Below are 21,814 nucleotides of genomic sequence, written 5' to 3'. Positions count from 1 at the left end.
AGAGAATACAGCCCAATAGTGATTTAGGCACATGATTATCTGATTTAACCAGCACTTCTTCGTCACCCTGCATTGATGACCTGCTCACTCATATCTTAGATGCGCGTGTGTATTCTTTTCCATTTTCAATTATTTCTCTTGCATACCTTCCAGTGGGAATCTGAGCCAGAATTCTCCGGCCATTGAGATTCGAGGCCGGGATTCTCCAATCCTGCGGCCAAGTTCTGACGCCGGCGTGAAAAGTGGCGCGAGCCACTCCGGCATCAACGGGCCTCAACTGGCAGGTATCCACCCCTTCCTAGGGCTAGTACGGCGACGGCGTGGTGTCCGCAGTTCCGGCGCCCGAAAGCCACGTGCCACAGCCGGCGTGGGTCCCCGCATGCATGCCGCGGGCGGCGCGAGTTCGTGCATGCGTGCCACGGTCGGCGTGAGTTCGTGCATGCCGCCACGGCTGGTGCGTGTTCGTGCATGCCGCCACAGCCGGAGCAAGTTCTTGCATGCCCTCCACAGCTGGAGCAAGTTCGTGCATGCCCTCCACAGCCAGCATGCGTTCCCGCATGCGTGTGGGTTCCCGTCTCCGCGCCGGCCCCTACAGGGGCCAGCGTGGAGGAACATAGGCACGGAACTAGCCCGCTCACCGATCGGTAGGCCCCGATCACGGGCCAGGCGACCGTAGAGGCCCCGCCCGGGGTCGGATCCCCCCGCTCTCCCACCAGGACTGCCCTCGCAGACAGAACTCTGAGGTCCCGCCGGGTGGGACCATACGTAACCCACGTCGGCGGGACTCGGCCGAACTCTCCGGGCACTCGGCCGCTTTCAACGGCCCCTGACCAGCCCGGCGGCGATCCTGCGGGCGCCCGAAAATCGGCGCTGGAGAATCGTCGAGCCGGCGTCGGGACGGCATGGCGCAAATCTTGTGCCCCCCCCCCCCCCCCCGGTGATTCTCCGACCCGGCGTGGGGTTGGAGAATCCCAGCCTCTGTTCCCGCCGGCAGCGGATTTCTGGTGGCGCGGGATGGCTTCAATGGGGAATCCCATTGACACATGACGGGAAGAGAGAATCCCGCCGCCAGCGAACGGCGGCTGGGGGAACCAGAGAATCCAACCCCAAAAGGCACCACATGCATTCAGGTATTTTGCATCCTCGACCTCCTCACCGCTGCCAGCTTTCAACATTTCCTGAGCATGGCTCCATTATGTTGCACAAAATGAACATATTTTAAAAGCTTCAAAAGAAATTGAGCTCTCCTGGGTTTCAAACCCATGCCAGTGAACAAAGAAAGGGCAATGGTTCTCGCTGTGTAAAATTAAAGGGCGACTGTCTTTTTATTACACTGTCCTTTGATGTCAATACTTCTGAAATATAGCTTGCTCAAAGTAATTTGCCTACAATAGTGAAATAATAGTCATCTACATAGATTACTGAAGTATATGATCCAGAAAAAGTCAACCACATAAATGGCACATTTATCTTTTGCTAATACAGTACCATTCATTCTACTCACCCGACATATCAACGGATTAATTATTGCAATGTTAATTGAGCCAGATTGAATTGTAACCATTAGAGCGCCTTAAACAGCTAATTGAGCATAATTAGTCTGCAAGTTAAAATTTCTCACAGCTTGTACAACGTACGCATAAATTGCAGGATACATTTAGGAGCCAATTATACAGGAGAGGTACTTGAACAATAACAAATTGATGAGATAGGAATTGCATCAGATATCGTAGAAGTATGGCCTGAAGTCTCAAAACGGTCAAGTTTGTTACAGTGTTCGTGTTGAAGGCTTCATGTGAGTTCAGTGAAAATTCACAGCAGTGCTCTAATAACAAAAGGAAGATGTGGCTAGCCATGCAAGGAAAAGGGAATTCAATAATGAGGCCTAGATCTTCCAACTGGACATAATCCGAGGGAAAGGCAGGTTAGAACTTTTCCTCACAGAAACGATATGCTCCAGATGCTGGGCACGTGAGTGGAATCGTGTATAATCACTTTTTGGGAACCATACTGGGAGTCGCCAAGGAGCAGTTGGGTAGGCTTCAATGCCCTGGAGCAGAGCCAGTGATCACGAGTTTCATGCAGAGCAAAATTAATTTTACTTTTCGTCTTCAGAACAACCACCTTAGAACTGTGACCGGCTTTGTGCAGACTTTAAAGTTCTTTCATTTTTTAAACTCCTCTGAAACAATCATTGCTCGCTGAACTCCAGTGCGTATATTCTAGGCTGACACCCCAGTACAGGGCTAGCAATGCTGCACTGTTGGAGGTGCTGTCTTTCAGACAAGCTATTAAACCGAGGCTCCATTTACTCATTTATGTACTATTTTAAAGACGAGCATGGGACCTCCCCTTGGTGTCCTGGACAATATTTATCCTTCAGCCAATATCATTAAAACACATCATGGGACTTTACTGTGCTGCTGTACTTCCTACGTTCCAACAGAGGCTATAATTCAAAACAAAAGTGCTTCATTGACTTCAAAACATTTTTGGATGCACTGAGGTTGCTGAAGGTGTTGTATGAATCCAAGTCTTTCTTGGAACACCAGTATTGCTAGTACCAAGTGTTTTTGAAGCGGAAACACTGGAAAACACACAAGATGATGTATTCCCATCATTTACATTTCATTATCACACACCCACCCATATTATATCCCAGTGTCACTTCTGGTGTTGAAAGGGTGAGAAAGTGGTGCCTGAGGAGCTATTCAATGCCCTCAACTCAAATTGCTCCCTGGAGTTAGCTCAATCCAGGCAGAAATTCAAAGCTTAAAGGCAGGATTTACCGACCAACCAGCCACATGTTTCTCGGCGGCAGAGGCAGCCCGCCAGCGGGATTTACCGACCCCACCGTTATCAACAGGATTTCCCGGTGACTGCACCCCTGGTTGCCGGGAAGCCTGTGCACCGGCCTGGGACCGGATGATCCCGCAATCACCCCCTAAGTGTCCAGATATGAGAAAAGGAAACTGGTGTACCTTTGAGAATTAAAATAGTAACGATGGTTCATGAGTTGTTGTAAATCACTGAAAATTAGATATGGATTAAACCTACATTTGGTGTATGAAAATAGTGGCATTGCCCAACAAGATTAAAGTCACAAAATGACAATTTTAAAATTAAATTAAATTCAAATTCCTCACTGTGAAATGTGACGTTTTGGACGGTTGGGCACTTGAGGTAAGAAATTTAATTGAATTCACAGGAATGTAAGAGGAGTTAATTTATTTTCCTTCTCTTTAAATCTCTTGTCTGTTTCTTTCTTGCAATTTAAAATCAGACAGCAGATCAGAATCCAAGTCTTTGGTTAGTTATCATCAAGGACATTGAGTCAAGAGCAAAGGTGGACTTCTACAATATATAAAAAATAAAATTGAATTCAATTTGCTTTAATAAAACTTGCAGGGCCTACCCTGTGATGTAGGTATACATGGTCAGTGCTTTATTTCTTGTTCACGATTCCCTTATTTAATTACCTGTGAGTCATCTGGCACAGGGGGCCAGACTTTACTGTGAATACAACAGGAGCAGCAACACTCACCATTATTTATATGCAAATCAGACAGCAACTTCAGCTTAATACAGATACATTGTTAAATGCAGAAATCTGGAATTTACAGTCCAAGATGCATTGGGGCTTCTCCATAAACTGCACAAAAACAGTATCTCGTCATCGGGCTTCCAATTCAAAGTTTATGAACCCCACACATTTCCTAAACTCGCCACACAAAGTTAACGCTTGTGCGTTCCAGTCTCAAGTACCCTTCTTAATGGCTTTGGAAATTACAGCCAAATAGCCTCTCTGATACTGAAAATTAACTACGACAAGCATGGAGACTTTAATTATTGTTGGACCTATTTTAAAAGTGTAAAGTACATTTTTTCTGTCTCACCTCTGTCTTATATTCCAATCATTCTTTCCCCCCTCTTTAGCCTGTCTTCTGTACCTGATTTCACATTCAATATGTTACATTCGTTTACAATTCCTGCATCACACTCTGTACTGCTCAGTGATGAGTCTTCAGGTTAATTGATTAAGGAATTACACAATTGCTTCACTGATTCACACAATTTTCAGACATCCTGTGGAGGGTGTCCCATCTTTCCAGTGTCCCAGTTGTGGCAACTTACCCTACAAAAGCTCATAGATATTAAATGGACAACGGCAAGGGTATTGAAAGTTACACTTACGTTGTCGGAGAGCAGGAGGTTGGGAACTCCAAGCCCTGACAGACCTCAGAGCTTTTGCGAGTGCAAAGACTGAGAACAGGTCACACATGCGCAATTCAGCAGTGTAGGGTCTTTGGGCTGAAGATGGGGCCAGCACGCCTGCGCAGTGATGAAGAACAGTGCAAAAAATCAGATCATATGACCGGGATCGAAGCACCTTTGAAGACAAGTGCCCCAGGCAGGGGACAGAGAGGGAGCACATGAAGTGTTCCACACTAGGGTCAGGAAAAGATCCCATTTTAGATTAGAGGAGCAGAGAACGAGAATCTCAATAGGAAAAGGGCTGAAGATAGTACACAGGTAATTGAAGAGTTTTCTGTAGAAACCATGGTAATCAAAGTGAGCTTGGGTGAAGCCCTGAAAATTCAGGAAGGCAGTGGAAGGTTGGTGACCCTGTGCTTAGGCTGTTGAGGCGAAGGCACCCCTTTGGCGCAGTGGTATTCTGCAGGCGCGGCCAAAGAGCTGAAGTTGTGCTTTTGAATTGGGGCTTGAGTGCATACTTGGGAATCCGGAGCAACGCAATCTTTGGAGATGAGATTGAAACCCTGCGAGGTGGGCTGTCATTGATGCCGTCCAAGTTTGAGAGACATTTGGAGAGAATTGCAAGACGAGATCTTCGAAGGTGAATACTGGAAACCCTCATGAGAGAGAATGAATTTCAGTGAGATTGGTTGACTCTCAGTCTTCACTTACATCTGGGTGGGTTGTTCAGAAATCCATGGAATCTGTATTAGTCACAACTGCCATTTATTGTTCAGAGTGGCGTGTTTCAGCACTGTTTACCTGTTAATTCACAAGCATCTCATATTTACCTGGAATGTTAGTGTATAAGCTAGATGCTGTAAATGATTTTATCTTTCTGACCTTGTAAAGTTTATGCTTGTTTGTTCAAAACCTGTGTGGATTTATTGACTGAGAAAGTGTCTTGAATCTCAAACCTTGGCTACTTTAAACAAAACGTTATTGGTTCCTAACCATGTCATGGGAGTGTACCTTTAAGAAATGGATGTTTGTCAAATAGCTGTAGTGATGTCATTGTGTGGGTGGAGCTGGGTTGTGCCTCTGGCTTTTACTTTCGTTTTGAGCTTGAAGCTCTTTGCAGCTTTGTGTTTTACTTTCGTTTTAGGAAGTCGAAATCTGAATTCAGACAAGGAAGGTTCATTTTGTCTCTCTCTCTCTGCATGTTAAAAGATGTCCAGATCACTTGTTAATTTAAAAGTGATAACTGTCTTGTGTAAAGAATTTATACCTACTGCTTTGTTAAAAAGGGTGTTTGGCTTATGGATGTTGTTAGGAAAGTTATTACGGGTTACATATAGAGTACTGTATCTGTGGGGGGTAGTTGTGTTGGTAGTTGATGAAATGTTTACTGTGTGTTTATAAAATGTTAACTGAATCCATAGAATAAACATTGTTTTGTTTAAAAATACATACGGTCAATGTTGCATAACACCTGGAAAGTAGGCCCTTGTGCTCCTCATAACCAAAATCTATTAAAAGTTGTGGGTCAGGTAAACTCCATGATATACTTTGGAGTTTTCTAAACCCTGGCCCATAACAATCGGACCTCACCAAAAACTGAGAGATCTGATTAAGGATCATAATACAAGTTGAATTCATGATAGCTGTTGTTTATCGGTTATGGTAACCTTGGCTCATAATGAAAAGGATGTAAGTAGACAAACATTTCATCACACATTCTTTTGGACGCTGTACCAAGTTAAAGTACCTTTAGCTTATTGGAATACCATTTCCTTTTTTGACCACTGCAATTTTCTTCCACAGAGGTTTTGAGAAATGATACCTGCCCAGAAGTTCCAGAAATTCCGAATGGTTGGAAAACGACTTCCCATCCTGAATTAGTCCACGGAACTGTGGTGACATACCAGTGCTACCCAGGATTCGAACTGATAGGGACAGACATCCTAATGTGTCAGTGGGATTTGACGTGGAGTGGCGATCCCCCAACATGCGAGAAGAGTGAGTTATTTATGGGATTCTCCCTTCTTATTGTCCCACACTAATGTGGTTGCTTTTATGGGACAAGGTGTTATCAGGAAATTTCCATTGCTGCTCTGATATACAGTACAGGCCACAGCACTTCGCCCATCCTCAACTGTGAGTGACAGGGCTGAGAATATATGTAAGAGAATTCCACATTTTTTCTGTCGCTGGAAAATGTATGTGTTTGTAAGCTTTAATGGCTGCTATTTTCTCAGTAGTTAGCTGCTGATTTGAGAAGGCCCAATCCCAATGTAAACCGGATGCGATATCAGCCGTTCAACATGACATGAACTCATGTATGTTTCGGTTAGAAGAACAACTGAGACAGGGGCCTCAGCGAGAGGCTGACTGGATATGTCAGACTTACGCAAGGCACCAGTCAGACACAAACACAACCAGATTGGCTTAATGTTATGGTTACAGCAGCCCCTGTGGCCATTATGTAAAATAAGGACAAAGTAACTTCCAAGCATGCCGCATATCATGCAAGAAACAATTCAATTTATGAGCGTGCACAAATTTTCCGATTTGATTATAGGTACATTTAGCAATTGGGAGGATAAATATTTGCTAAAATACTGTTTTCCAGTGAACCATAGACAACAATGTAATGACCATTGGGTCATCCATAGTCTGAGAGGGAGTACATTGTATTTTTTAATGGATTAGTATTGCCGTGCCTCTAGCCCTGCTGTTAAAGCCTGAATGAAAGATTTGTCCCATCCAATTTTTGCGTAGCCTTGCCTGGTCCCGTAGATGGGTTTCCTGCAGAAATACGACACCTAGTTTTAGACCCCTAAGATGAGCAAAAAACCTTGCCTGCTTCACTGGACCATTTTGACGCCTAGCATTCGAAGTTACAAGGCCAAATGGAGATCCCCCATTGCCCCTCATGCCAGGTTCAGCCGTTATCTCTGAAGAATAGCAAGTGAGGAATCTTGACAAGCCAAGGTGAGGAGATCCCTCCCCAGGACAGTGGCCAACCCAGCCCAATGACCAGACAAACACAGAGTAGTGGGCAACGGCAAACAACTAACTTTAACCTCCTCCCTCACCCTATCCCTCCCTAACCCAACACACCCATCAGTAATATTACCCAACAATCCATTATCTCTAAATCTCTACATAGCATAATCTTATCAAAGCTATATTCTGAGCTCCTATTCGCGAGGTGTCATTACTAGGAGCTGCAGCACACCCACTCTTGTACCTCCCATCAGCTAACCTCATCTTTATTAATAATCTTTATTGTCACAAGTAGGCTTACATTAACACTGCAATGAAGTTACTGTGAAAAGCCCCTAGTCGCCACATTCCGGCGCCTGTTCGGGTACACGGAGGGAGAATTCAGAATGTACATTTCACCTAACAGCACGTCTTTCGGGACTTGTGGGGGGAAACCGGAGCACCCGGAGGAAACCCACGCAAACACAGGGAGAACGTGCAGACTCCACATAGACAGTGATCCAAGCCGGGAATCGAACCTGGGACCCTGGCGCTGTGAAGCAACTGTGCTACCCACTGAGCTACCGTGCCGCCCTAGCTGCGAGACTCTTCATCCATCCATGTACAGAAAGAATATAGAAACTTAAACATTTATGAAATCATGAAACAACAACAGCACAAACAGAAGAATAAGTGCAACACATAAAAACACAACGATAACATCATGCCCCAAATTTTATGCAGACCAACAATGTAAAAACTTCTGAACCTCAAAGCGCGTAACGTCAGTATGAAAGAGAATTGAACAGAGTTCAAATTGAGCTTCTAAACAAATAAGTTTGCATCTTCATGGGAGACGAAAAAGTGATCCTTCTCCCCGATAGACACACGGAGGCAGGCTGGCTACACCAGACCAAACCGGAGACCCTTTTCATAAAGAACGTATTTCACCCCATTGAAGGCTGCTCTCTTCTTCGCCAGGTCTGCACTGAGGTCTTGAGACAACCAAATGGCGTGTCCTTCCCAATTTATCTCCCCGTGCTCTCTGGCCCATCGAAGGACCTGCTCCTTCTTCTTGAATTTATGGAATCTGATTATTACCGCATGTGGGAGTTCCCCAGCAAAATGTCTTGGACTCAATGTGCGATGAGCACGGCCTAGCTCCAGGTGGAACCCAAACGTACCTTCGCCCACCATTTTGGGTAACATGTTGGTAAAATATTACGCCGGGGTTTTGCCCTCCATCTCCTCTGGCAAACCCTCAATGCTGCTATCCTGCCTCCGCGATTGCTTTTTAGGTCACTCAATCTGGCCCTTAGTATTTTATTTGTTTCCACCACCGATGACGGGCCACCTTCTAGTAAGGAGATCCGATCGCTGTGATCATAAAGGGCTGCGTCTGTATTTTTGACAGTGGCCCCACCTGCATCCATAACTTTACTCATGTTTTCCAACTTAATCGATACATGGGCCAGGGCTTCGTCTACAGACCTTTTTAACCTCCTCTGCCAGGCTCTTGATGTACGACAAATTCCACAAAGACTAACGTTGGGTACAACTGTGGCTTTATTACAGTCAGATGTGTGGCCTCCTGCTGCAGCTGGCGCAACGGCAGGGCACTGGAGGTCATGCATATTTATACAGTTCTCCCTGGGCGGAGCCAGCCAGCAGGACCTACCGGCGAACCTGTAGTGCAGGTCCTACCTTACATCTCCTATTACAGTGGTTCACCACATTCACCCCCTGTTAAAAATGAGTCCGGCGGGGGTGACCTGAAACTATATACAATTAGTGCAATTATGTACAGTGGTAGGGAAAGAAAAGTCCATGTTGACGGTCCGGAGTCCGTCAAAGGTTCAGCCGGTCCGGTGCTTTGGTGTTTCGTTGGGAGCGGCGTAACGGTGGTGGCGAAGTCGGTGCTGGCGGTGGTGGAGGTGGCAGCGATGGCGGTGCTGATGCTGGCCAGTCATCGGGGAACTCCGGGAGCGTGCAGAAGTCCTCTTCGTCCTCTTGTGCGGAAAAGGGGGGGGTCTGGTGGGGTCAATATTGGCGGCGCGGTGAGAGGTGGGGGGGGGGGGGTGTTGGGGTGGAACCTGACGGTGCCAGGTCCCTGAGTGAGACAGTATCTTGGCGGCCGTCGGGGAACTCAATGTAGGCATATTGTGGGTTGGGAAGGACCGGTCCTGGAGCAACGAGCCAAGTCGGGAGCGACACCCCAGATGTGGACTTTCTGGGGAAGGTAAAAACACGTTCATGGGGTGTGTTATTAGTGACGGTGCACAATAGTGACCGGATGGAGTGCAGAGCGTCAGGGAGAACCTCCTGCCAGCGAGAGGCTGGGAGGTTCCTGGACCGTAGGGCCAGCTGGACGGCCCTCCAAACCATCCCAATCTCCCGTTCTACTTGCCCGTTTCCCCGGGGGTTGTAGCTGGTCGTCCTGCTGGAGGCTATACCCCTGCTGAACAGGAACTGACGCAGCTCATCGTTCATGAATGAGGATCCCCTGTCACTGTGGATGTAGGCGGGGAAACCGAACAGAGCGAAGATGGTGCTGAGGGCCTTGATGACGGTGGCAGACGTCATATCGAGGCATAGGATGGCGAAGGGGAATCTGGAGTACTCATCGACCACACTGAGAATGTACGTGTTACGGTCGGTGGAGGGGAGGGGCCCTTTTAAATCCACGCTGAGGCGTTCAAAGGGGCGGAAAGCCTTCACCAGGCGCGCACGGTCTGGCCGGTAGAAGTGCGGCTTGCACTCCGCACAGATCTGGCAGTCCGTGGTGACTGTCCTTACTTCCTCGACGGAGTAGGGCAGATTGCGAGCTTTGACCAGATGGTACAATCGGGTGACCCCCGGGTGACAAAGGCTGTCGTGTAGGGCCCGGAGTTGGTCCACTTGTGCGCTGGCACATGTACCTCGGGAGAGGGCATCTGGGGGCTCGTTGAGTTTACCGGAGTGATACAAAATCTCGGAATTATAGGTGGAGAGCTCGATTCTCCACCACAAGATTTTATCATTTTTGATCTTGCCCCGCTGTGTGTTCTTGAACATGAAGGCTACCGACCGTTGTTCCGTAAGGAGGGTGAATCTCTTACCGACCAGGTAATGCCTCCAATGCCGCACAGTTTCAACGATAGCTTGGGCCTCCTTCTCGACGGGTGAGTGTCGAATTTCAGGGGCATGAAGGGTGCGGGAAAAGAATGCCACGGGTCTGCCTGCCTGGTTTAGAGTGGCGGCAAGGGCGACATCTGAAGCGTCGCTTTCTACTTGGAAAGGCAGTGACTCGTCCACTGCGCGCATCCCGGCCTTGGCGATGTCTGCTCTGCTGCGGGCAAAAGCGTGTTGTGCCTCGGCCGCGAGAGGGAATTGGGTGGACTGAATGAATGGGCGGGCCTTGTCCGCATAGTTTGGGGCCCAGTGAGCGTAGTAGGAAAAGAACCCCAGGCAGCGTTTGAGGGCATTGGGGCAGTGGGGGAGGGGAAGTTCCATGAGGGGGCGCATGCGCTCGGGGTCGGGCCTGAGAAGGGGCCGTTTTGGACGATATAGCCGAGAATGGCTAACCTGGCCGTGCTGAACACACACTTCTCTTTGTTGTAGGTCAGGTTGAGAAGAGAGGCAGTGCGGAGGAATTTATCAAGGTTGGCATCGTGGACTGCTGGTCATGGCCGCAGATGGTGACATTATCTAAGTACGGAAAGGTGGGCCGCAAACCGTACTGGTCGACCATTCGGTTCATCTCTCTTTGGAAGACCAAGACCCCATTTGTGACACCGAAAGGGACCCTAAGGAAGTGATAGAGGCGACCGTCCGCCTCGAAGGCAGTGTATGGCCGGTCCGACTTCCAGATGGGGAGCTGGTGGTAGGCGGATTTCAGCTCAATTGTTGAGAAGACCCAATACTGCGCAATCTGATTGACCATATCAGATATGCGTGGGAGGGGCTACGCATTGAGCTGCGTGTACCGATTGATGGTCTGGCTGTAGTCCACGACTATCCTGTGTTTCTCCCCAGTTTTAACCACTACCACTTGGGCTCTCAAGGGGCTGTTGCTGGCCTCGATAATACCCTCCTTAAGCAGCCGCTGGACTTCAGACCTGATGAAGGTCTTGTCCTGGGTGCTGTACCGTCTGCTCCTAGTGGCAACGGGCTTGCAATCCGCAGTTTGATTGGCAAAAAGGGAGGGGGGATCGACCTTGAGGGTCGCGAGGCCACAAACAGTAAAGGGGGGTAAGGGCCCACCAAATTTGAGGGTGAGGCTCTGGAGGTTGCACTGGAAGTCCAGGCCCAACAGGAGTGCAGCGCAGAGATTAGGAAGGACATAGAGGCGGAAGTTACGAAGTTCTACGCCCTGGACCGTGAGGGTGACTGTACAAAAGCCTTGGATCAGCACAGAGTGGGATCCGGAGGCTAGGGAGATCCTTTGATTGGCAGGGTGGACCGCGGGGGAGCAGCGCCTTACCGTATCTGGGTGGACGAAGCTTTCGGTGCTCCCGGAGTCCAGCAGGCACGAGGTCGTGTGGCCATTGATTTTAACCTTCGTCGACGCGGTGGCCAGGTTGTGCGGGCGAGATTGGTCCAGCGTCATCGAAGCGAGCTGCGGGTAGCCATCGGATGCTTCGGGTGGCGAGCGTGTGCGGTTCCGATGTCGGAATGTCCGGAGACCTTGTGGGGGACAAGATGTCGGCGCCCATGGTGCGCACATTGTGGTGTCGGGACAAGATGGCGGCGCCCATGGTGCGCACATTGTGGTGTCGGGACAAGATGGCGGCACCCATGGTGCGCACATGGACCTGGGAGGAGAAGATGGTGGCTCCCATTGTGCGTCTGGCATGGGGGAAGGGGCGATAGCAGGCACGATCACAGCGACTGCACGGGCCTGGCACACAGCCGCAAAGTGGCTCTTTTTACTGCAGGCTTTACAAACGGCAGTGTGGGCCGGGCAGTGTTGGCGGGGGTGCTTCTGCTGACCGCAGAGTAGCAGCGGGGACTCCCGGGGTGCGCGGTTCGGCGTGCGGCGCAGGTGTATTGCGAAGGGAGGGCCCCGGCTAAGGAGGTCATCGGTGGGGTCCAGGTGGGTTAGGAAGGAGCAGAAGGGTGGGCAGCGCGGCGGGAGGGGTACGATTGCACGTTACGGGATGCGACCGTCATGGAGAGCGCCAAGGTTTTCATCTCTGCCAGTTCGAGCGTGGCCCCTTCCAGCAATCGTTCTCGGATGCGGTCCGACACAATCCCCGTCACGAAGGCATCGCGCATGAGGAGATTCGAGTGTTCAGCGGCCGTGACGGCCTGACAGTCACAGTCCCGGACTAGTGGGATTAGGGCCCGCCAGAAGTCTTCGATGGACTCACCAGGTAGTTGCGAGCGGGTGGCAAGTACATGCCTGGTGAAGAGCGTGTTCGTCTTCTGCGCGTAGTGTTCTTTGAGGAGTTCCATTGCTTTTGTGTAATTCGTGGCGTCTTGAATCAACGGGAAGACGCTGGAGCTCAGTCTGGAGTACAGGACGTTTATCTTCTGAGCCTCCATTGGCGGGGGGTCCGCCGCATTGATGTAAGCGTCGAAACATGCTATCCAGTGAGTAAAGTCTTTCCTGACGTTGGGCGAGTGAGGATCCAACTGCAGGCGATTGGGCTTAATTCGGATATCCATTCTGTGGAAAATCTGACTGTAATAAATTGATGCACGATCAATTGCACAAAGACTAAAGTTGAAATGAAATGAAAATCGCTTATTGTCACGAGTAGGCTTCAATGAAGTTACTGTGAAAAGCCCCTAGTCACCACATTCCGGCGCCTGTTCGGGGAGGCTGGTACGGGAATTGAACCGTGCTGCTGGCCTGCCTTGGTCTGCTTTAAAAGTCAGCGATTTAGCCCAGTGAGCTAAACCAGCTCACTGTTGGGTACAACTATGGCTTTATTACAGTCAGATGCGTGGCCTCCTGCTGCAACTGGCGAAATGGCAGGGCACTGGAGGTCACACATATTTATACAGTTCGCCCTGGGCGGAGCCAGCCGGCAGGAGCTACCGGTGAACCTGTAGTGCAGGTCCTACCTTACATCTCCTATTACAGTGGTTCACCACAGCTCTGATGGTGTTTTATTAATTCAGCCGCTACTATGCGACTGATGTCGTCGACTGTCAGCAGCGTGGTCGCCTGGGAGGAGGGGTAGCCCACCATCGCCATTTTGCAGTCTGACTAATCTTCTAAGGCCTCAGAGTAAGAGGAGTAAGTGTGTCCCGTTTCTTTACTGCTCCTGTCTTTTCTGGGCATTTTGTTGTAGACTAGCCATTTGTCCGTCAAATCAGCTGGTCTTTTTTACTTTTAATGCGGTCGTTGCCCTTTGAAAAGCGATTTCAGAGTGAAGAACCTCCTGGTGCGTCCTCCTCCACTACAGATGTCACCGGAAATCTCTCCCTCAATGTCAGCAACATTAAAGAGCTGGCCATTGACTTCAAGAAGCAAAGTATCTTACACGCCCCTGACTGCATCAATGGTACCGAGGTGGAGAAGGTTGACAGCTTCAAATTGCTAGGCGTACACATCACCAACAATCTGTCCTGGTTCACCCACGTCGACGCTACGACCAAGAAAACACAACAGCGCCTATATTTTCTCAGAAAACTAAAGGAATTTGGCATATCCGCACTGACTCTTACCAACTTTTACAGGTGCAGCACAGAAAGCATTCACAGCCTGGTATGGAAACTGCTCGGCCCAAGACCGTAAGAAACTATAGAGTCGTGAACACCGCTCAGTCCATCACGCGAACCCACCTTGCATCCATTAACTCTGTTTACACCTGATCTGTACACAGAACAATACTTTTCACTGTAACTCAGTATACGTGACAATAAACAAATCCAATCCAATCCAAACCCAGTACCCCTGAAGTATTCTCACGAGCCACATCGCTTCCACGCAGCTCCCCCCCCCCCCCCACATCATCAAGACCCTCCACACTGCAACACAAATCCTCCCACTCACCCTGAGGAACAGCATGGAAAATATACACGACTGATTGAAATAAAATCTCTTCATTCTTAACCCTTCACGTTGATGTCTTTATTGAGGGATATGACCTTGCCAACAAATGTGAAACCATTTTGTTCTGGTCGAGAAGCAGGTCAGTCAAACACGTGTATTGACGTGACATAAATATCAGCCAAGTGTGATGTATCCCAAAATCCGGCGCACAAGATGCCAATCAACTGTTGGTTGCTGTAAAAAGAATCTGAGGATTGGGTTGACCATGTCAGGTTAATGTGAGCACCTATTTTCCCCAGCCAAATTTAGAAATACTGACTGGCTTTGAGAATAAACACAGTCACAAAACCATCTCCTGCCATCGTTTCGCACCATCCCGCCAACGCATCGACAGTAAGGGGATGTGGACAGTAACTTCACATACTCTGGGATAGATATTGTTCTACTGGCCTTTTACCATCAGGCCGCCTTCCGCATGCATCCTTCTTTGTCAATAGCTGAAGGTCGCTGACATATCAAATCATCAAATACAGTTACTTACGTTGCAAGCCCCTAATCCGTTGGTGAAATCTAGACTGAAAATGATTAGGAACAAGAGGAATCTTTCCTGTAACTGCAGCGCCATCTATACACGATATGCTGCAGTACACGAGAGCCAGTGTGGAGAGGAAATGGGAGTTGCGACGAAAGCTGTACAGCACATCATCAGGATCTAATGACCGAACACGTTTGGATAAATACCACGCACTTACGACGTCACGGGCAAAATCTTTCCTTCCCTTAAACAAACCGTGAGCTCTGCCATATGCAGATTGTTATCTGCTGCTAACCACGTATTATGCAAACAAAGCAATTTGAGCATGTTCAAAGGTGATGCAGTGTCAAGCACCTCGAAGGCTCTGCTGACGACTGCTGACAAATGGGAAGTGATTCAGCCGAGTACACTCCTGGAGCCAGATGGGAACAGGCCTCGCCTTTCTCTCGCATGTGGTGCATTTTGGATGTTGATTTTTGTCACTGAAACGCTGCTGCTCTGAGGGACCTTTGCGATGCACAAGTGGCATGATCACTTCACAGCAGGAATCAACATGAAGTAACCCAGGAGTGTTTCTGTGCTTCTTCAATTAGCGAGTTCCCTGTACCTTCCCATCGCAGGCAGGCGCTGAGGGAGGGAAATAATTTAACACATGCAATTCACTGTTTCCCTCCTCTTCAGGTGTATTGAAGTGGGACTAGGAAGAGTTAACGTGGACACTGTTTCAGTCAAATAGGTTGTCTCAAATGGCTTACCCAGGGTATAGTGAAACTTGTTGTCCTTTGATGCCAGTGAAATACTTTGTTGTAAGACAACTTTGGATCACAAAGTACATATTTCACTCTTGATTTCACGGTCTAGTGAAAAGCTAGTGTCCAGGTCATAGTCTGCATCTTTTTCTGAAATGCAGCACAGTGGCATAGTGGTCAGCACTGCTGCCTCACTGCATCAGGAACCCGGGCTCGATTCCGGCCTTGGATAACTGTCTGGGTGGAGTTTGCATGTTCTCCGCGTATCCGCGAGGGTTTCCTCCGGGTGCTCCAGTTTCATCCCACAGTCCAAATTAGGTGGATTGGCCATGCTAAATTGCCCCATAGTGTTCAAAGATCTGCAGGTTAACTGGGGTTACGGGGATAGGGCGGGGTAATGAGCCGAGGTAGGCTGCTCTTTCGGAGGGTCACTGCAGACGTGATGGACCGAATGGCCTCCTTCTGCACTGTATGGATTCTATGGCTCCAAGGTTTTCCACTTGGAGGTCCATCAGTGATCAGCCTGCCCTAAATGGTCTTTTACCAAGTCCGGTGTTTCTATGAGGCCCTCCCACAGTGGCAGCAGCATGGGATTTTTTTTTTTTAATAAACAATTTTATTGAGGTATTTTTGGCATATAAAACAGCAACATTATACTATAGTGTACAGAAAGCAAATAAGACATAATGCAAGCAGCGGCTGCCCTCTCGCAAGAACCTGCCTCAGCAACCCCCTACTCTACGCTACCCTAACCCCCCCCCCCTCGCTGACGATTAATTCTCCGCGAAGAAGTCAACGAATGGCTGCCACCTCCGGGCGAACCCTGACAGCGATCCTCTCAAGGCGAACTTAATTTTCTCCAGCCCGAGAAAGCTCGCCATGACCGAAAGCCATACTTCAGACTTTGGGGGCTTTGAGTCCCTCCATGCCAACAGTATTCGTCGCCGGGCTACCAGGGAAGCAACGGCCAAGACGTCGGCCTCCTTCTACTCCTGGACTCCCGGGTCCTCCGACACCCCAAAGATTGCCACCTCAGGACTCATTGCCACCCTAGTTTTCAATACGCGGGACATGACGTCCGCGAATCCCTGCCAGTACCCCCTTAGTTTAGGACACGCCCAGAACATGTGTACATGGTTTGCTGGTCCTCCGGCACATCTAGCACATTTGTCCTCCAGTCCAAAGAATTTGCTCATCTGGGCCACCGTCATGTGGGCACAATGTACGACCTTGAACTGGATCAGACTGAGCCTGGCGCATGTTGAGGTCGTATTTACTCTACTCAAAGCGCCTGCCCATATGCGTCCTCTATCTCCCCCACAAGCTCCTCCTCCCACTTAAGCTTCAGTTCTTCGGTCTGTGCCTCCTCTGCTCCCATTAGTTCTTTATAAATGTCGGAGACTCTCCCCTCTCTCACCTCTCCTCTGGAAACTACCCTGTCCTGGATCCCCCTTGGTGGGAAGTGTGGGAAGGATGGTACCAATCTGCGTACGAAATCCCGCACCTGCAAGTACCTGAAATAATTTCCTCTCGCCAGCCCAAACTTCTCCTCCAACACCCTCAAGCTCGGGAAGCTCCCTTCCAGGAACAGATCGCCCATCCTCGCAATCCCCACCCTCCGCCATAGTTGGAACCCACCGTCCATATTCCCCGGGGCAATCGGTGGTTACCACAGATTGGGGACCAAACCGATGCTCTCACTTCCCCTATATGCCTCCTTCATTGACCCCAGATCCGTAGAGCCGCCACCACTATAGGGCTGGTGGAGTATCGTGCCAGTGGGAGCGGCAGAGGCGCCGTAACCAAGGCTGCCAAACTGGTGCCCCTGCACGAAGCAGCCTCCATCCGCTCCCAAACCAATCCCGTACCCACCATCCATTTCCTTACCATGGCTATGTTAGCTGCCCAGTAGTAGTTGCTAAAGTTCGGCAACGCCTGCCCCCCCCCCCCCATCCCCTCGGTTCCTCTCGAGCATCACCTTCCTCACCCGTGGGGACTTTCCCGCCCAAACAAATCCCAGGATAATTTTAGCAGCATGGGATATTGAAGACAACTCCAGTTCTGAGATGTCGATAGTTAGTCATCTCTGGGCGCTCAGGACTGAACAAGCCCAATCGGAGACTATGGATCCACTAACTGCTGAAGCATTTGGGATTTCTGGGACTAGCGCAGGCATTGGTTTGAGAGGATTGCCTCGGTTCAGATGAGTTGTTATACTAAAGGAGGCAACATATTCTCTTCCTGCTGAAGTTCTTCTCACGCTTTCGGCCTGTGGTACAGCTGTTCTGCGGGAAAGCAGGCAGTAGGGAATCCCGCAAAAGCTCCCGTCTGAAGACTGTCCAAGGTGAAGGAGACGTTGGAGCCTGAATGACCTCAGTATGACCATCCCACAGCAGCGTTATCACTGGTGCCAGAGGAACCAGCTTTAGTGTCTATTCAGACCTATTGATGGCCACAGTGTTGCTGCCGTGTGCCAGAACCCCCGCACAAGCCAGCAGTAAACATCTCCACGCCCTCCGACATATTTCAGAAACCTTCCGAAGTAACGTTGCACAATAACATCCCTTCTTCTAAACGCTGAATCTCTAAGGGCTGCATTCTGCAACCTCCTGAGCATAGCTGGGTAAGGGATTCCACTGCAGGGAAGGCTTCCCTTTGCACTTGCCTTTGCTCCTGTTCGCTGTTGCTGTGTGTATCACACCCAGTGTAGCTCCCTTGAACTTCCTATCTGAAAAACAGGCCGCCGGGGGGGGGGGTTCTGTGCCAGTGCTTGGAAGGGCCAGAATTTGACAGAGTGCATTTACCCCCCCTCCCCCCCCCAACCCGGAACCCCCCCTTTAGCACGTGCAGCACTAACAGCCAAGGTGTCTGATGGGCCTTGGAAGAGTAGAGAGGGTCAAGGGTACGTTTGTAGTGACCACACCACGCGCTGCCCAGATTATCCTGCTGAGTGTGTGAACATGGGTGAAGCAATACAGGGAGATCCCAAACATTCAGTTCTGTGTGGTCTCCAGCTTCGCCATCTTCAGTTATGCCATCGGCCGCCCCAGTTGAGGAATAACCAGCTGCGGTTAGCACCTTCCCCATCTCCTTTGGCATAACGTTCTTGAGGGGCCGAATGGCCGACTCCTGTCACTATGTTCCTCCAGTGCACTTAATTCTGGGCCATGTGAGTATCGTAAGTCTCTGTTGAGTCAAATGTGACTGATAACTGGACTCCATCAGCGGCAGTCAAAAGCAACCGGCTGGCTCATCTCCCTGGGTAAGTAAGTGCCTCTTACAATTTGGGTTGTTATAATTATGCCCCTTTCAGTTTTTACATTCACCGTCAGTGTAATTGTAAACAATAGAATCATCACTTAAGTAACTTTTATCTAAAGGGTGTTCATGCTCCATTTAACACCTGGAAGGGAAAATGTCAAAACTGTAAGCTTATTCCTGAATTTTCCATGTCATGGTCAATTTGGCAAAATCGTACAGAACAGTTTTCAGCAGTTTGAGGAATAGAAAACCTATTGTGGAGTTAGCACCACCTGCTGGACTTTCAAAATCATTACACCCACAATTGTTTTTTAACGCAAACTTGCCTTCAGAGCCTTCGACTGCCTCCCTGACTGACTGCAGCACATCATAATCCTTTACTTCACCACGGCTTACAACTGTTCTTTACTCAAGCCCATCACTTCTGCCCATGCTGATACCAGTTGAAATGTTAAGGCACTTTGTATAGCCACCCTTAACTGGTCCAAGCGACTAAAGTATTGGGCTGAATCATAAGAGCTACCGTGGGTGGGAAAGCAATTAGGGTGATGTGTCATCGGCGGTGTGCCTGCCCCCATCCCGCTGCGATTTTTTGGTGGGGTGGGGGAGGTAATCAGGTGGGCCACCTGCCCGTGGTTCAGTTGAAGCCATTAAGTGGGCGATCGATGCCCAACTAAGGGCCTCACGCCACTCCAATTTAACGAGTGGCGGGAGAGGCCTGTGTTCAAAGTGCAGCCCAGCAGGTTTTCCTCTGGCCAGTGAAAGGTGTGGGTGATGGGGCTGCCCCTTTTCGGTACCCCAGTGCCAATCGGATGCGCCCCTCCCCCAGCCACACACACTTTTGCTTCCCCATGTCCACTTTCCCTGTCCGTCAGGCCCCCTCCACCACACTTCCTTCACGAGGCTCTGCCTCCCTGGACCTGGTGAGGTCACGGATTTGCCTGGATGGCCATGGCTGAATGCCGCCTCCTTGGCCTACTTGCAATATGAGCAGGTCCTTGTGTGGCACTGCCGGTACTGCAAAGCCGCTGGCCTCCAATCGACCAGCAGCAGATCTATGAGGCACGACGTTGTCCTGGAGACGGATTGAACTCCAGTGTACCCCTTGTGGTGTTGGGTGTTCTGACACACAGATGAGCCAACACAGTTGCATATGGTACAACGCTTCTTTATTTAAACTCACTATTTACAGTTTGGTCTTTGCACTCTGCACGTGGGGGGCTCCCTGCTTGTGGTGTTTCAACAGCTCTTTCTTGTTCCCTTCTCCCCAGACCTACTGACCTCCAGGTGCCGTGCTCGTGCTTTTTATGTGGTTGGTGTTCTTGTCTGTGATTGGTTGTGGTGTTGTGTACTCTGATTTGCCTGTTAGTGTGTCCATCATGATGTGTGTGTTTGAATATCATGACATCCCCCCTTTTTACAAAGATATGTGCCTACGTGGTGATAAATATGATCGTGACGTGAGTGCATCTAAGAGTGTGTGTGTGTCGTGTGCAGCATGTGTCTATGACGGAACTATGTACATGGGGCGATGTCGAGTGCGTCACATGAATCCAGTTGTACCATAACATAACAGAAATGCGAACGAGAGAAGAAGAAAAAAAAATTTGAACAGTTGTCCAGTCAGACGACATCTGGAACGATAAACAACAACAGGTTATCATGTAAAATTGTCCAACTTATTAAACATATGAACTGTATTATAAGTCCATTCTAATGGGTTTGCGACGAATTCGGGTTGACCGCCTCAAGGGTGGATCAAGAACCACCGGCTGCTGTGCAGGCATGGCCATGGGTGGCGATGGAAAGGGCGTGATGTGCGGCAGCTCCACAAAGTCATCCTCGGAAGCCTGTTGAGGATCTGGCGTGCTGTGTGGCTGTGAGCGTGGAAGTCGGCGAAGGGCGCGCCGATTGCGGCGACGCACGGAACCATCCGGCATGCGAACCAGGAACGAGCGGGGAGCCACTTGTCGGAGGACTTCGGCCGGTGCTGACCAGCCACCATACGGTTGATGGACGCGTACTTTGTCTCCAGAGGACAGGGGGGGCAGGTCCGTCGCTCGTGTGTCGTACCGACCTTTCTGGCGATCACGCTGCAGTTGCATGTTCCGAAGAACCGCCTCATGGTCTGTTGTCGGTGCCAGGACGGAAGGTACCGTCGTCCTGAGGGAGCGACCCATTAGTAGCTGCGCTGGCGAGAGGCCCGTGGATAACGGGGCCGATCGATAGGCCAGCAAGGCAAGGTTAAAGTCCGATCCGGCATCAGCCGCCTTGCACAGGAGCCGCTTTGCGATGTGGACACCCTTTTCAGCCTTCCCGTTCGATTGTGGATGCAGAGGGCTGGATGTCACATGAGTGAAACCATATGCTGCGGCAAAGGACGACCATTCACGGCTGGCAAAACAAGGTCCATTGTCTGACATGACAGTCCTTGGAATGCCATGGCGAGCAAACGTTTCCTTGCAGGCCCCAATGACTGCGGACGACGTCAGATCATGGAGAGGCATGACTTCCGGGTAGTTTGAGAAGTAGTCTATAATAACAATGTAATCTCTGCCGAGCGCGTGAAATAGGTCAACACCCACCTTCGCCCAGGGGGACGTCACCATCTCGTGTGGAAGAAGTGTTTCCGGAGGTTGCGCTGGCTGAAACCTCTGACAGGTTGTGCAATTGAGCACCATGTTGGCTATGTCTTCGTTAATACCCGGCCAATATACCGCCTCCCGGGCCCTTCGTCTGCATTTTTCGACGCCCAAGTGGCCTTCGTGTAGTTGACGAAGAATCATCTGGCGCACACTGTGTGGAATAACGATCCTATGCGATTTCATAAGGACCCCGTCTATATTGGTGAGATCATCTCGCACATTATAAAACTGGGGGCACTGCCCTTTTAGCCACCCTTCCGTCATGTGGCGCATCACTCGCTGCAGCAGAGGGTCAGTCGCCGTCTCTGCGCGTATGTGGGCCAGACTAGGATCATCAGCTGGCATATTTGCTGCTGTCAGAGTCACGTGTGCCTCAATTTGACGCACGAACCCCTCCGCATCTGGTGGTGTGCTCACTGCTCGGGAAAGAGTGTCCGCCACGATGAGTTCCTTCCCC

At 49.8% G+C, this 21,814-nt stretch overlaps 1 protein-coding gene across 4 annotated transcripts in view; it reads left to right on the top strand.

Moving 5' to 3' along the window:
• The window catches only part of sez6b (seizure related 6 homolog b), a 1,259,716-nt gene that overhangs the window by 1,150,112 nt on the left and 87,790 nt on the right, over positions 1-21,814 (top strand). For all 4 annotated transcript variants that reach the window (XM_072469583.1, XM_072469584.1, XM_072469582.1 and 1 more), the window contains exon 11: positions 6,019-6,213. In XM_072469583.1, the coding sequence (XP_072325684.1) occupies positions 6,019-6,213 (195 nt within the window). The remainder of the gene's footprint in view (positions 1-6,018; positions 6,214-21,814) is intronic.

Source organism: Scyliorhinus torazame, chromosome 12 (genome assembly GCF_047496885.1).
Source record: "Scyliorhinus torazame isolate Kashiwa2021f chromosome 12, sScyTor2.1, whole genome shotgun sequence".
NCBI classification, from domain to species: Eukaryota; Metazoa; Chordata; class Chondrichthyes; order Carcharhiniformes; family Scyliorhinidae; genus Scyliorhinus; species Scyliorhinus torazame.
The sequence above is the reverse complement of the archived record's forward strand: the minus strand, read 5'-3'. Positions and strand labels throughout refer to the sequence as shown.